At 35.3% G+C, this 12,595-nt stretch overlaps 1 protein-coding gene across 10 annotated transcripts in view; it reads right to left on the minus strand.

Moving 5' to 3' along the window:
• Nucleotides 1–296: 296 nt before the first annotated feature.
• LOC118204556 (uncharacterized) overlaps nucleotides 297–12,595 on the minus strand; it is a 109,632-nt gene continuing 97,333 nt past the window's right edge. For all 10 annotated transcript variants that reach the window (XM_085820964.1, XM_085820963.1, XM_085820958.1 and 7 more), the window contains 4 exons: nucleotides 6,326–6,599; nucleotides 5,937–6,230; nucleotides 3,082–3,945; nucleotides 297–2,620 (listed from right to left, as the gene is read on the minus strand). In XM_085820964.1, the coding sequence (XP_085677090.1) occupies nucleotides 2,321–2,620; nucleotides 3,082–3,945; nucleotides 5,937–6,230; nucleotides 6,326–6,599 (1,732 nt within the window). In that variant the 3' untranslated portion in view covers nucleotides 297–2,320. The remainder of the gene's footprint in view (nucleotides 2,621–3,081; nucleotides 3,946–5,936; nucleotides 6,231–6,325; nucleotides 6,600–12,595) is intronic.

Genomic DNA, 12,595 nt, shown 5'->3' on the forward strand with positions numbered 1-12,595 from the left:
GACAAACGCAGAATGGAAACTTTTACGCTGCTACAACTTTTTATTAAAAATAAATTTTCCCTTTATTCGATAATTTAATTACAATAAAAAGGTTTAAATTTCAACTGTGTAGACTTGCGATAAATAGAAATCAATTAATCTACCATTTTTAATATCAAAATGAACTGCAGTTTTTACAGAATGCATAAACTTTTTGAAAAAAGATTACCAATAAAAATGAGAGATTATTATCTTTCTCATACAAGAAGATATTTTAATATTTTGCCAAACTTTCTAAGTATTAAAAAGACTAAGTATATTTTAGACAAGCCTTTTTTTATTAAAACAAAAAAACGTATTTACATGTTACATACTTTGCCAGTTTACAAAATCATCACATAGTTAATATATATAATTTTAAAGTAAACAGTGAATTTTAAAAAATAAATTTCTAACAAATAAATGTAAAATGTGGTAGTCTTCCAATTTTTGCATGAATTTATGCATGCATGAAATAAATTTTTACTGAAGTCTAATATCTTGGTAGCAAAATCTTATTTTAAAATTCATTCTCAGTTTTTTTTAGTTGAAATCACCCTGGAACTATTTGCATTGTTTTCTGAATAATGAATGAAAAAAATCATACAGATTATTATATCTGAAACTTACTGCTGACCTTAAATCCCAATTGAACGTAAAGATATCCATATATATATTTCTACATGGCATGTGAAATTAAAATGTGTGTAAAAAAAACAAAGCAGTTACAAGTGGAAGTGTTAATGTTCAAGGCAAAAATTACACGCAAAATTTACATACTTTACAGTGCTTTATTGCAGCAAAAGTCAACTACATACAACAGTCTTCTGATGGGGGAAAGCAAATGTTTGATCTTTATTTCGAAAAATTATTCACCATACACCTCTGAAGGTTCATAGGTGCATAATGCACATTACAGTCAACATTAAAAGCATGCAACTGTAGAATGATTAAAAGGAAAATGAATCTAACTAAACCCCACAGAATTACTTGGCCGGCAGTGTCTCACACAATGTGGTATGTATACATGAATGAAATCTGATAAAGATTGCTTTACACAGTTCATGATTCTTAACAGTACCACTGCATTAAAGCACTGTCACAAATTGGCTGTGCTCCACTTTATACTTGAGATACAGGAAGTGAATGAATATTTTGTCAAAGCAGCCTTAACAACTCCCAATAAAAAATTTCGGGCACCTCTGCCTGAGAGTATATGGCTCAGAGCTTTATTTTAGTAGTAAGCAAAGATAAATAAGAGCTCCTCATGAAGTCATTCATTTTACATACAGGCATCAGTGTGCATCACTTCCCACAATACATACAAGAATTAAATAACAGTGTAAACTAAAAATGTTATTTCTCCACTGTTGTGAGAACTGGCATGCCAGATCACCTAAAGGAAGAGAAAAGTTCCCGGCATTACTGCATTCGACTCACAAGTATGCATGGAATTGCTACACGGAGAATAAATCACAACACACACATGGGGGGGGGAGAGAAATTAATAGAAGCAAAAGCATCTCAAACACTTGCAGTAAAGATTGTACTTTTGTTCGCCATTTTGGTCCACTTCTTGAGATTTCACTTTGGTACCTTTTATGTCTGACATCCATGAATCACTTGTGCCAAAAGCAAAGTTACTTAAGAAGGTAAGTATTTCAAGCAAAAATTAGCCCGGCCACTTCACATACCATATTTTAAAATTACTTATTACACTCTTGCACTCATAATATACAGATACACTTTTTAACTTCAATATCCCATCTAACATCAAAATAATACATCCCCGCACTGGCTAACTGGCCAGAAACTTATAACATACAGAGGACAAACTCCCCATCAGCTTTCTAATTCTTTTTTTTAAAATAAACCTATTAGCCATACCCATAGTCCAACACACGCATACAAAACATTCATTACTTACAATTTATAGTAGTGAAAACTTAAAGGTATCTTTTTATATAGAAAATTGAACAGTCCAACAAAATACTAACTACCAACTCTGAGATGCTATCAGTTCTTTGCAGATAAATGGGTTACTAGATATGCCACAGTTAGAATAACTTGAAAGTCCCTTTTGTATACGGAAAGATAAATACAGAAAAAGTGTCAATTTTCAAAGCTTGTTGGCGTAGTTTGCAGAACATTACATGCAATGTTGTGATAGTTAAATCTGAATGACAAACCCTCATTTAAGATGCAATAGCTACACCAATATCTGTGAGCATAACATCTTTTATTTTTGTTAAAGCCCTTAACAGGCCAAAAATCTCAAACCAGAGTATTATATTCTGTTAGTTCATTCTTCACTAGCAGGTAAGTCTCCTCCATCATTAGTATCCTTGCCTTCATTAGACACAGAAGTGTCACTTGCAGAAGATACACACTGCTTTTCTTTTTCCTCTTCTGAGCCTGTATTAGCCATTGATAATTTTTGTACAGAGCTACCTTGCATGTTGCTCTTCTCTTGTGAAAGAATGCTGGGCACATTTTCTTCATGTTTCCCAGTTTTAGACTGAGCAAAAAACATATGGGTTTGTTGAACTGCTTCAGCCCTTAGTTTAGCTTGTTGTGCAGATGTCAGTTTACCACCTGGAACCTGCAAAACAGAAACCAGTGTTCATGCAGTGCTTCAATATAATGTGAAACAAGTAATCTAATACACAAAACTTTCTTTAATAATGTTAAAAGCTGTTTTATTACCTAAATAAAAATACAAACATCCAAAATGGTAGAAATAACCGAAATAACTGATTTCAGACTTTTATACACTTTTTCAAAACTAATTACAAGGACAAAAGGACCATATATTGCAGACAACAGACACAAAGAATTGATCCCATTTTTTTTTCTGTAATATTTACAAGACACATATAGTATGAAATTTAAAAATTATTTTATTTTAAAAGCATGACTTACAATAAAAACATTGATTTGAACTCTCTGTCTTTATATGTATATATATATAGGGGGAAAACTATGTAATTTCAAAACAACTATGCAATTTTAAAACTGTGTTAAATGTGTAGTATACAAGTTGACTGGAAAACAGTCACATACCAGAACACTGCCTTGTGGTCTGATTGCCATTTTGGGAGGTGGTTGAGAGGCAGCTTGAGCCACAGCAGGTCCTGGTCTTTGAATAGGAGGAGGATAATGCAAATTGGAAGCAGCAGCAGCAACAGCAGGCAGTTGCTGATGATGGGAATTTCGTACCACATTAGGAAACAAAACTTGTGGTGCTCTAACCGTGCTTGATTGCACATGGCTGAATTTCTGCTGCCCAAAAGGATAATAGGGTTGCTGAGATTGAGGCAAAGAATATTGGGAAGTTTTTCCAGGTGCAGAATTGATTCGGTTAGTGGGCAATGCAGTTCCTTGTGGTTGACCTATCTTGCCCACAGCAGAACTGGACATGGGAGGAACTGCAGCAACAGGAGTAGTATTCATTGTAGTTGAACCAGCAGTGCTGACACCAAACATGTTCCTATTAGTTGCAACATCTATAGTGGGAGATCTAGTTGTTGATCTCAGAGAGGCAGCTTCAGGCACAATATTGTTCATTACACTATTAGGAGCTTTATATTGATGACTTCCAAAATTACGGAAGTTTGGTGTAACTGTAGCAGTCTGTGGGAGCACATTTAAAGCTGATTGCGATCCATAACTTTGATGCGATGGATATTGAGGTTGTTGTTGCATAGGTGAGCCAGGAGTTGCAGGAGGCTGATGATAATAATTAGCAGTTTGAGGCTGTGCAGATGTTGAAAAGTAAGATGTTTGTGGTGCTGGTTGAACCGCTTGTAATCCATGAAGATTTTGCAGATGAGGAGCAGCAGGAGAAGGACCGGCAGTAGGTCTAGTCTGAACAAGCTGAGAACCCAAAAGGTGAGAACTTGCAATGTTCTGCTGAGCACCCAAAACCTAAAAGAAATATCTTAATCATTAATAATATAACCTAAATGAATACAACTTTTAGCACAGATTTCTCTCCCTTGAAGATAAAGCAATTAAACACATGTTATGCTAAATTCAATAAACTTATTATATTCAGCTCAATATTCTTGAAAGAACATAGCAAACATGTAAACTCAAGGTAGCTTACTTAAAGGTATTAGATAGTATGATTTCTGAATAAGACCAGTACTTCATACATAAAGCTTTCAAACAATCTTAATCCAATGCAATTTGATTAAATATGAGTAAATATATTACAAACGATTATTTTAAGGAAATCAAGTACATTATCTGGTGGCAAATCTATATAACATATAAAAAGAAAATGAATGACTTAATGTTTGTTTTTAATTGGGTACACATACAAAAAAAGGGGGGCAAACAATCTTAAAATCCAATGCAATTTGATTAAATATGAGTAAATATATTACAAACGATTATTTTAAGGAAATCAAGTACATTATCTGGTGGCAAATCTATATAACATATAATAAGAAAATGAATGACTTAATGTTTGTTTTTAATTGGGTACACATACAAAAAAAGGGGGGGCTGCTGCTTAAGAGTAAATTGGCTTGTAATTATGCTATATATGGGAGAAACCATTAAAACAACTGCATATAAATTTAAGTCATGATTGAAATATTGAATTAATCAAAGTTCATTCTTATTTTTTAAGTGTAAAAGGTAACACCTTTTTGACTGAAAAGAGCTGGACACTTACGTTTATTCAACTGTTTGCAGTACATGTAAGCATTAACAGTTTGTTTTTAATTGGGTACACATACAAAAAAAGGGGGGGCTGCTGCTTAAGAGTAAATTGGCTTGTAATTATGTTATATATGGGAGAAACCATTAAAACAACTGCATATAAATTTAAGTCATGATTGAAATATTGAATTAATCAAAGTTCATTCTTATTTTTTAAGTGTAAAAGGTAACACCTTTTTGACTGAAAAGAGCTGGACACTTACGTTTATTCAACTGTTTGCAGTACATGTAAGCATTAACAGTTTGCTCTCAGTAGATCTCATTATATACCCTCAGGATGCAGTCCTTTTTTAATGTTGGAGGAGCAGATCCTGCTTTGTGAGACAGTCCAACATCTGACATTACAGTATCCATTTCTCATAACACATCATTCCAAAAATGATCCATTTCAGAATGACGCAGAAAAAACACAGGTACTTGTTCTGACACGCCACTGTTTTTCAAAAAGTTAATGTGGAACACAATGATCCCGCCTTGTAATGAAGTAAAGAACGTGCATTCATTTTTAAGCTGTTGCTTCGAATAAAAAGTTTTCTCTAATTCAAACAGTTGCATGCAGTGCTTGATATAGCTTACAGAATCTGCTAAAAAAAAACCAATGATGATGATCATTCAGAATGCTATTTGTCTTTACAGCTTCTGGCTTACATCTCTGGACTTTCGAAAACAGCAATCAATTGGATATTGCTTTAGCTGCAGTGCTCCTTCTGTCAAACCCATATAACACACAATGTCTAATATGCTTCTTATCCTTTGTCATTTTGTAATTTAAACCATTTGAAATTTTTTAAGAAATGATTTATGATTACAAGTATGTTTCTCTAGTATGCTATTAGCCTATGTTTTATTGACTGAAAATTCAATATTCATAGCATCACATATAGCATGAGATGGTATGAATATTGAAAATATGTCAAATTCACTAGCAATTTGAATTAGTAAAGGGAAGAGAACTCTGCATGAACCCAATACTGTTCTCAGCAGTCGAATCCATCTGCCCAGTGACTGGGCTAATTTAATTTTAAAGTTTTTACATATAGTTCTTGGAGAGGGAGGAGATTAAAAAAACTCAGCTGTTACCTCGACCTAGGAGACAGGACTCTAATATCTACTATAACACTATAATATATCCAAGGTTGAGAAAACGCTTTACATGCACAATGCATGCAACAAATGAATTAATTTACCTGATTAGAAGAAATATGCTGACTTTGGGGATATGGTGGTTGTACCCGATACTGATTTGATGAATATATATCTTGACCCTGGTGAGTGGCAGGAGGTTGGACAAAGAGTGATTGCTGACCATATGCATTGGACAACTGAGGATTAGGAGGTGGTTGGTGAGATAGACCATATGTGCCTAATGGAGCATAACCATGAGGTGATTGTGAAAACTGCACCATTGCTGCTGCAACAGCTGCAGCAGGTGTCTGACGACTATCCATTTGAAGAGGCTGATACATACCAGTCTGTGGCATCTAAAAAGGAAAATATATTATAGTTTTAATGAACTGAAATAACAATATAAAATACAAAATGCTACAAATTTCAGTTTCAAACCAATTTTACTTACCGGCTGAGAAGAGTTAAAGAGTACTGTTGGTGGACTTGGAATTGCTGGTATTCCAGCTACTTGAACTGAACTAGCCAGTCCTGCAATGGTTCGTATACCAGTCATAGTTTCCAATCCACCCATTAAGGGAGGACTAAGAGGCCCAGCACAATGAGGTCCTGCCATAGCATTATGTTGTGCAAGCTGAATATGGGACTTTACAGAAGAAACATTATGATCGATATTTTTTGGCAGTCCTGAGTTTGCACATGATTGCTGCAAAGGTGAACTTTCCCTAAAAAGAAAAGTGTTCTCAGTAAGCATACCTTTTCCCACACATTTGTAACAATTAAAAAGATATACTTTGGTATGCATAATTTTACATTATCTGTGAATGAATTTACTTAACTTGTAATAATATTGTATTTGCAAAAGTTAGAAAAATAAGTACCAAAAAACTACCGTATTTATGCAAATCTAATGCGCCATCGAATCTAATGTGCATCAATGGTATGAGGAATTTATTAAATCTTATTTTATACAACAATGGATTTGTATATAAACTATCAATCAATGGTATGATAATTTTATTTAAATTTAGATACCATATTTTATACAACAATGGATTTATACATAAAGTAACAGAACATAGAATTAACGTATTAGTAGGCTTTTGTTATGTGAAACAATCATTGTTAATTACCACTACCGTATATACGGTACATATCGTAAAGTATGAACATGAAATAAATCGTAACATTTCTAGCTAGCTAACAGTTTCTACAATCAGTGATTTATAGTAAACTTCTTTATTCACTATTTTGATGATAACTTTTTTAGTCCCCTTCTCCGTAATGGTGTAGTTACGAGGCATATCAAACCAAATTGGCGTCTCGTCAGCATTGCCAATTTGCCCCATTGAAAAATTCTTTTCCTTCCGAAGTGTGATGACATACCGCTAAAATGTTAGTAGTTTTCCCTCAAAATCTGCAGGAAGCTTTTGGCATATTGTTGTACGGCGTCTTAGAAATAAGCCCATCCGCTTCATAAACCGATCCACCCATCGACGGCTAGCTTTAAATTCTCGTTTCGGTATTCCAAGAACTTCAGCCTCCTCTTTTGCTTCATTTCTTATAGTGTCGCTAGTCACAGGTTGTCCATTCTTCCTCCTTTCATGTACAAATTCCAAAACTTTTCCTTCAATTTTAGGGTGTCTTCCTTTGCGAGGGCCAGTGAATTTCTTTCTACTAGTTTTAGTTGCAAACAGTGCCAATTTCTGTTGCCGCCACAAGCGAACATTGCTCTCAGCTACGTTAAACTCTCTCCCAGCCTTTCTATTGCCATTTCTTTCAGGATAAAGAATTACTTTACGTTTGAAAGTAGCGTCATATGACATTCTTCTCGGCTTGCCCTCCATTTCGTGACTACGTACTCTGCAGTATGCAATAACGTGTCAACGATAAATGTAGTCGAGAAATACAGTAATCCATTGTTACGATTTAAATTCTGTTGACGTCATCAGCGAACTTTGCACTCGAATCTAATGCGCACCCCAATTTTGAGTACTACATTTGGCCAAAAACGATGCGCATTAGATTCGTGTAAATACGGTATATATGTATGAAATTTGAAGTTGCTGAATTTGGCTGTTAAGAAGGCATTATAATATTCTACAGAAGAAATAAAAGAACAATTTAAAATCTTGGACAGCATAACTTGAAATAAAATTAGAAAATAATAGAATCAAAGCACTTTCAGCACAATGCATTGTAGGTTTTTAGCACCTAAATGTCTTACAAGTTTATCATGAAATAAGCATGACTTTGGTTTCTTGGTCTACCTTCAAGCTTTATTTAACACTAAATAAGCATGACCTTAAAATGTCCCGTGCATTATTTTCTTACAATTAAAAAAATTAAAATTTAGAGAATTATATTTAATTTTTTACTTCAAAAGATGTTTGGGACGAAAAGTATTTCCTTCAAAGTTTTCTGTAAGGTGAACTTAGTTTTTCCTCGATTATTTTGCTACTGAATAAGCATGCCTGTGCCTATACATACGAGGGTTGGAACTTTAATAGTGGCAACTATTTATTTACAAGGAATACAAAAGTGATTCATGTCACCATGTTTTACAGTCCTTCAATATAGTCGCCAGCATTGTGTACAAGCCGTTTCCAACAATGTGGAAGTCGCAGAATACCTGTAGCAGCACCTGTTTTGTTGATAGTTTGAATGGACCGGCCTACTGCCGCAAGAATCTCAGGAACAGTTTGGAAGCAAGTGCCACGAAGTGGTTCCTTCATCTTAGGAACTAAGTCATAGTCACATGGGCTTAGATCTGGGGAGTACGGTGGATGGTAAAGCACTTCCCAGCCCCATCGCTTGAACAAATCAGTCACAGCTTGTGCTGCATGCGGCCAAGTATTGTCATGCAAAACGAGAGGAGCGTTCTGCAGAAAGTGTCGCCGTTTTTTTTCTCAAAGCTGGTCGGAGATTGTGCTCCAAAAATGAGCAGTAACACTGCGCAGTGATGGTCTGCTGTGGGGGAATGGTATGCGTTAGTATAACACCATCACAGTCGTACACGAGAATCATCATAACTTTCACATTGCTGGGGTTCTGACGAAATTTCGAACGTCGTGGTGACGCCATTCGTTTGATTGGCGTTTTAGTTCTGGGCGGTACGATCGGGCCCAAGTCTCATCCAGCGTAATGATACGGAGTAAAAAAGCATCTCCTTTGTGCTCATAGCGCTCCAGGTGGGTTCGGGCAGCATCGTATCGTAGTCATTTCTGCATTTCCGTCAATTGATGTGGAACCCATCGTGAAGCAATTTTTCTCATGGACAGGCGTTCCAGAATGTGCAGCATAGTCGTATGCGCTAATCCTGTTTGTCCGGCCAGCTGATGAATCGTTTGGCGGCGATCACTATCCATTAGTGCGGCAAGAGCTTGCACGTCTGCATCGATAACACTCAGACGACCTGGCTGCAGCATGTCTGCCACGTTTTGGCGTCCTTCACTGAATGCTTTCACTCATCTTGCTACGGTTTTGTAAGGCAATGCAGATTCCCCGCAAGCCTCTTGAAGCCCTTGATGACACTCTCGTGCTGTACAACCTCTGGCACATTCAATTTTTATCTAACATCGTTGTTCTTGTTTTGAAAACATCCTGACAACACTTACTTTAGACCGCGAGCTAATACAAGGACCTGTTCTTCGCGTCACTCCGCATGCGTGTGACATAGGCAGGACGAGTCTTTTTGCTGAGAGGTAAGGTAGGTATGTAGTTCACTTGTGGTATACGCGATATTCTTTGGTTTTGTTGCATAGCGTTTTTTCAGCATTGTTGCCACTATTAAAGTTCCAACCCTCGTATGAGAACTAAATATTCTTTGTGTAATTCTGCAATTCTCTGACCATATAGCATAGGTGAACAGCGTGTCCTCACTTGTTATTGTTAAAATTAAATTCCTTAAATTAGTGTAACAAATATCAAATCACGAGGGCCTTATGTGGATACTTCTGTGACGTGTTTTTTCCATATTTATTTGCGGTCCGGTAGAGAGGAGATTCAGTGGTACTAATAAACTGAATAACTGTTATCTCTTGGAATTTGTGTGCTGTGGATAACATGTCAGTGAAACTACTACTAGGAGTATTATAACCTAATTAGTAAATCTGTTTTATTTATTTACTTTATTATGAAGCAATTACATTTACATAAACGTGTGGTTAAAGGTATCTTAACATGGCACAAAGCAATGAAATATTGGTTAGAGGTCTCAAAAAAAAAATAAATAAAAATAAAACCAATCAAATATCTGAAGAATTAAAGCAATTTTGATTTGACTGTTGCAAGCTGTAAAGAAGGATGAATTTATTGCAGACAGTGAAATTACTCAAGATATCACTGACAAAATTTAAAAAAACCTGGCAAATCTGAAGACATATTTATCCAAGAAAGAAAAGCAAATGAACTTTTTCTTAAATACGCATCCGAGATATACAGGAGATACGACTGCCATCTAAGAAATCACGTGAAAAGTAGAGAGAACCAAAACAACAAGCAATGAGAGATACCAGACTTTAAAGAGAAAGCTATTCGCATCACCCTAAGACTGGACTTCATACAGAAGTACACATGGATCTAATATATACAGAGAATTATGGAGATTCAAGAGTATGCATCAAAAGATATCTAACTGCTACACCATGTAGGGATAAAAGAATTGAATGCAATAACAAAATTAAAAAGTTATGGTGTGTCGACGAAGTCCTCGCGATATTTCACACCAGATGGTGTATTTAAGCTGGGTCTAACAGCAGAATAGCTATTCCATATTCTACTTAGATTATGCATATTTCCAATCACAATTTCTGCCAATATTGAGAAAATGCTTCAAAAAGTGAAGATATGAATTATCAAACAATTTTTGGAAAGATGATACATTAAAAGATAACAGATTAAAAGTGACTTATGGAATGCCATAGCATCATTTAGTTTTACTATAGATATTATACAGTTAGCTATTGATGAGGACCATTTTCCCAGTTTCAAAAATCGTGCAAAAAACAGATTTTTGCGTCGATGAACTCATAATTGATATGGTGATAGTAGATGATCATAGAAAGTTGAACAGAGAAAAATTTGTGTTAAGAAAGTGAATATTGAACGTTTTAGATGTGTTAATACATATTTCAAATGAACTGATGAATGCTGAATACACAATGGTCATACAGAAAATGCAATAAAAATCCAACAATACAACACAACACATAGTTTTTACAATTTTCATTTCAAATGATGAGGCAGTTACAAAAGAACTATTCTTACTGAAATAGCACAAATCTATGATCTTAAGGCTGACTTGTACATTGTGTAGTTTTTATGAAAAACAACTATGGAAGGAAAGATTCTCTTAAAATTACACTTCATGGAACAGACAGAATGCAATTTCTTTGCTGTGAATGATGAAAATTCCACAATTAATCACAGATCCCATTAAGTCAACTACAGAATTACGTGCATTGTGAGGAGTCTTATGTCTGATCAGTATCCACTTATTCCAAAATTACGGGAAAAAATTTTTAACTTCTAAAACTCAAGCAGCAAAACTAAAAATCCAATCTTTATCCAGATTAGAATTCCTAACTTACTGAAAATTGATTTTCAGTATTGAGATTCCAATTAAAGGAATACACAATTGGACTGACTCTGGAGTTGCACTATCATGGATAAACTCAGAACTTGAAGATCGCAAACTTCTGTGGCTGATGGAATTGCCCAAGTCTAAGTAAGAATCCCTGAAGTGTGATTGGACTTTGTACATGGAAAGGTAAGCCCCCATATCATCTCTAAACATCCTAAGTCTGCCAAAGGAAAAAAAAAACCACAAGGAACAAAGAAAATCCATAAAAAACGGCAATTGGAGTCACTAAAGATGACAGCACCTTCAGCAGATATTCATCTTGAATAAGACTGATAAGTGCATTTTCTTGGTATTAAGAGATTTAGGGGGAAAAGAAGTTTCCAGAACTCCTGTGCACAGATATATGGATTTCTTACCTACAAAAGAGCTGCATGATATTGGGGGGGGGAAGGCAACATTAAACAGCTCTAGTAGTTAATTTTTCCAGTGAATTATACTGTCCAAGATCAGAGAAGCCTGTACATATCAGTAGCAAAACTCCTTGCCTACTGAGAGTAGAAGGCAGACTGAGAAATGCTCACATTTTAGGGAACCAGAAACATCTAATTTTGCTTTCTAAAAATTATCCATGTCTGAATTGTTGTTCCTGAAGAATATGCACCGTTGTCATATGCTTCTGCAAGAATAAGTGGATTGTAAAAAAAACTGTGTGTACGAAGCAACTGCCTTCAAACTTCGCAACAAGTTATGGCTGACTTCAATCTAATGTATTCTAGGGTATAGGTGTTGATTTCTCTAGACCTTTTAGAGATAAATATTTTAAGAGAAGAGGAAAAGGCACTACAAGATGTAACATTTGCATGTTCGAATACTTTGCAACAAAGGTAGTTCATCTGGAATTGGTGAATGATCTTACATTAACGGAAAATGCCAAAGGAGATTTGTTTCCCGTCAAGCAAAGCCATAGGAAATCTACAGTGATTATAGTACAAACTTTTGTGATGCAAGAAGGTTGGTAAAAAAATTGCCACGCTTTGGTAAAATGAAACAACCTTTAATTTTCTAATTTATGAAAATATACAATGGTTAATTAAGCCGCCTTCAATCCTCCATTTTGATAGTTGGATGTTGAAGTGA

This window comes from Stegodyphus dumicola, chromosome 7 (genome assembly GCF_044657685.1).
Source record: "Stegodyphus dumicola isolate Sdum_Otavi_A_Nest chromosome 7, ASM4465768v1".
In the NCBI taxonomy this organism is placed as follows: Eukaryota; Metazoa; Arthropoda; class Arachnida; order Araneae; family Eresidae; genus Stegodyphus; species Stegodyphus dumicola.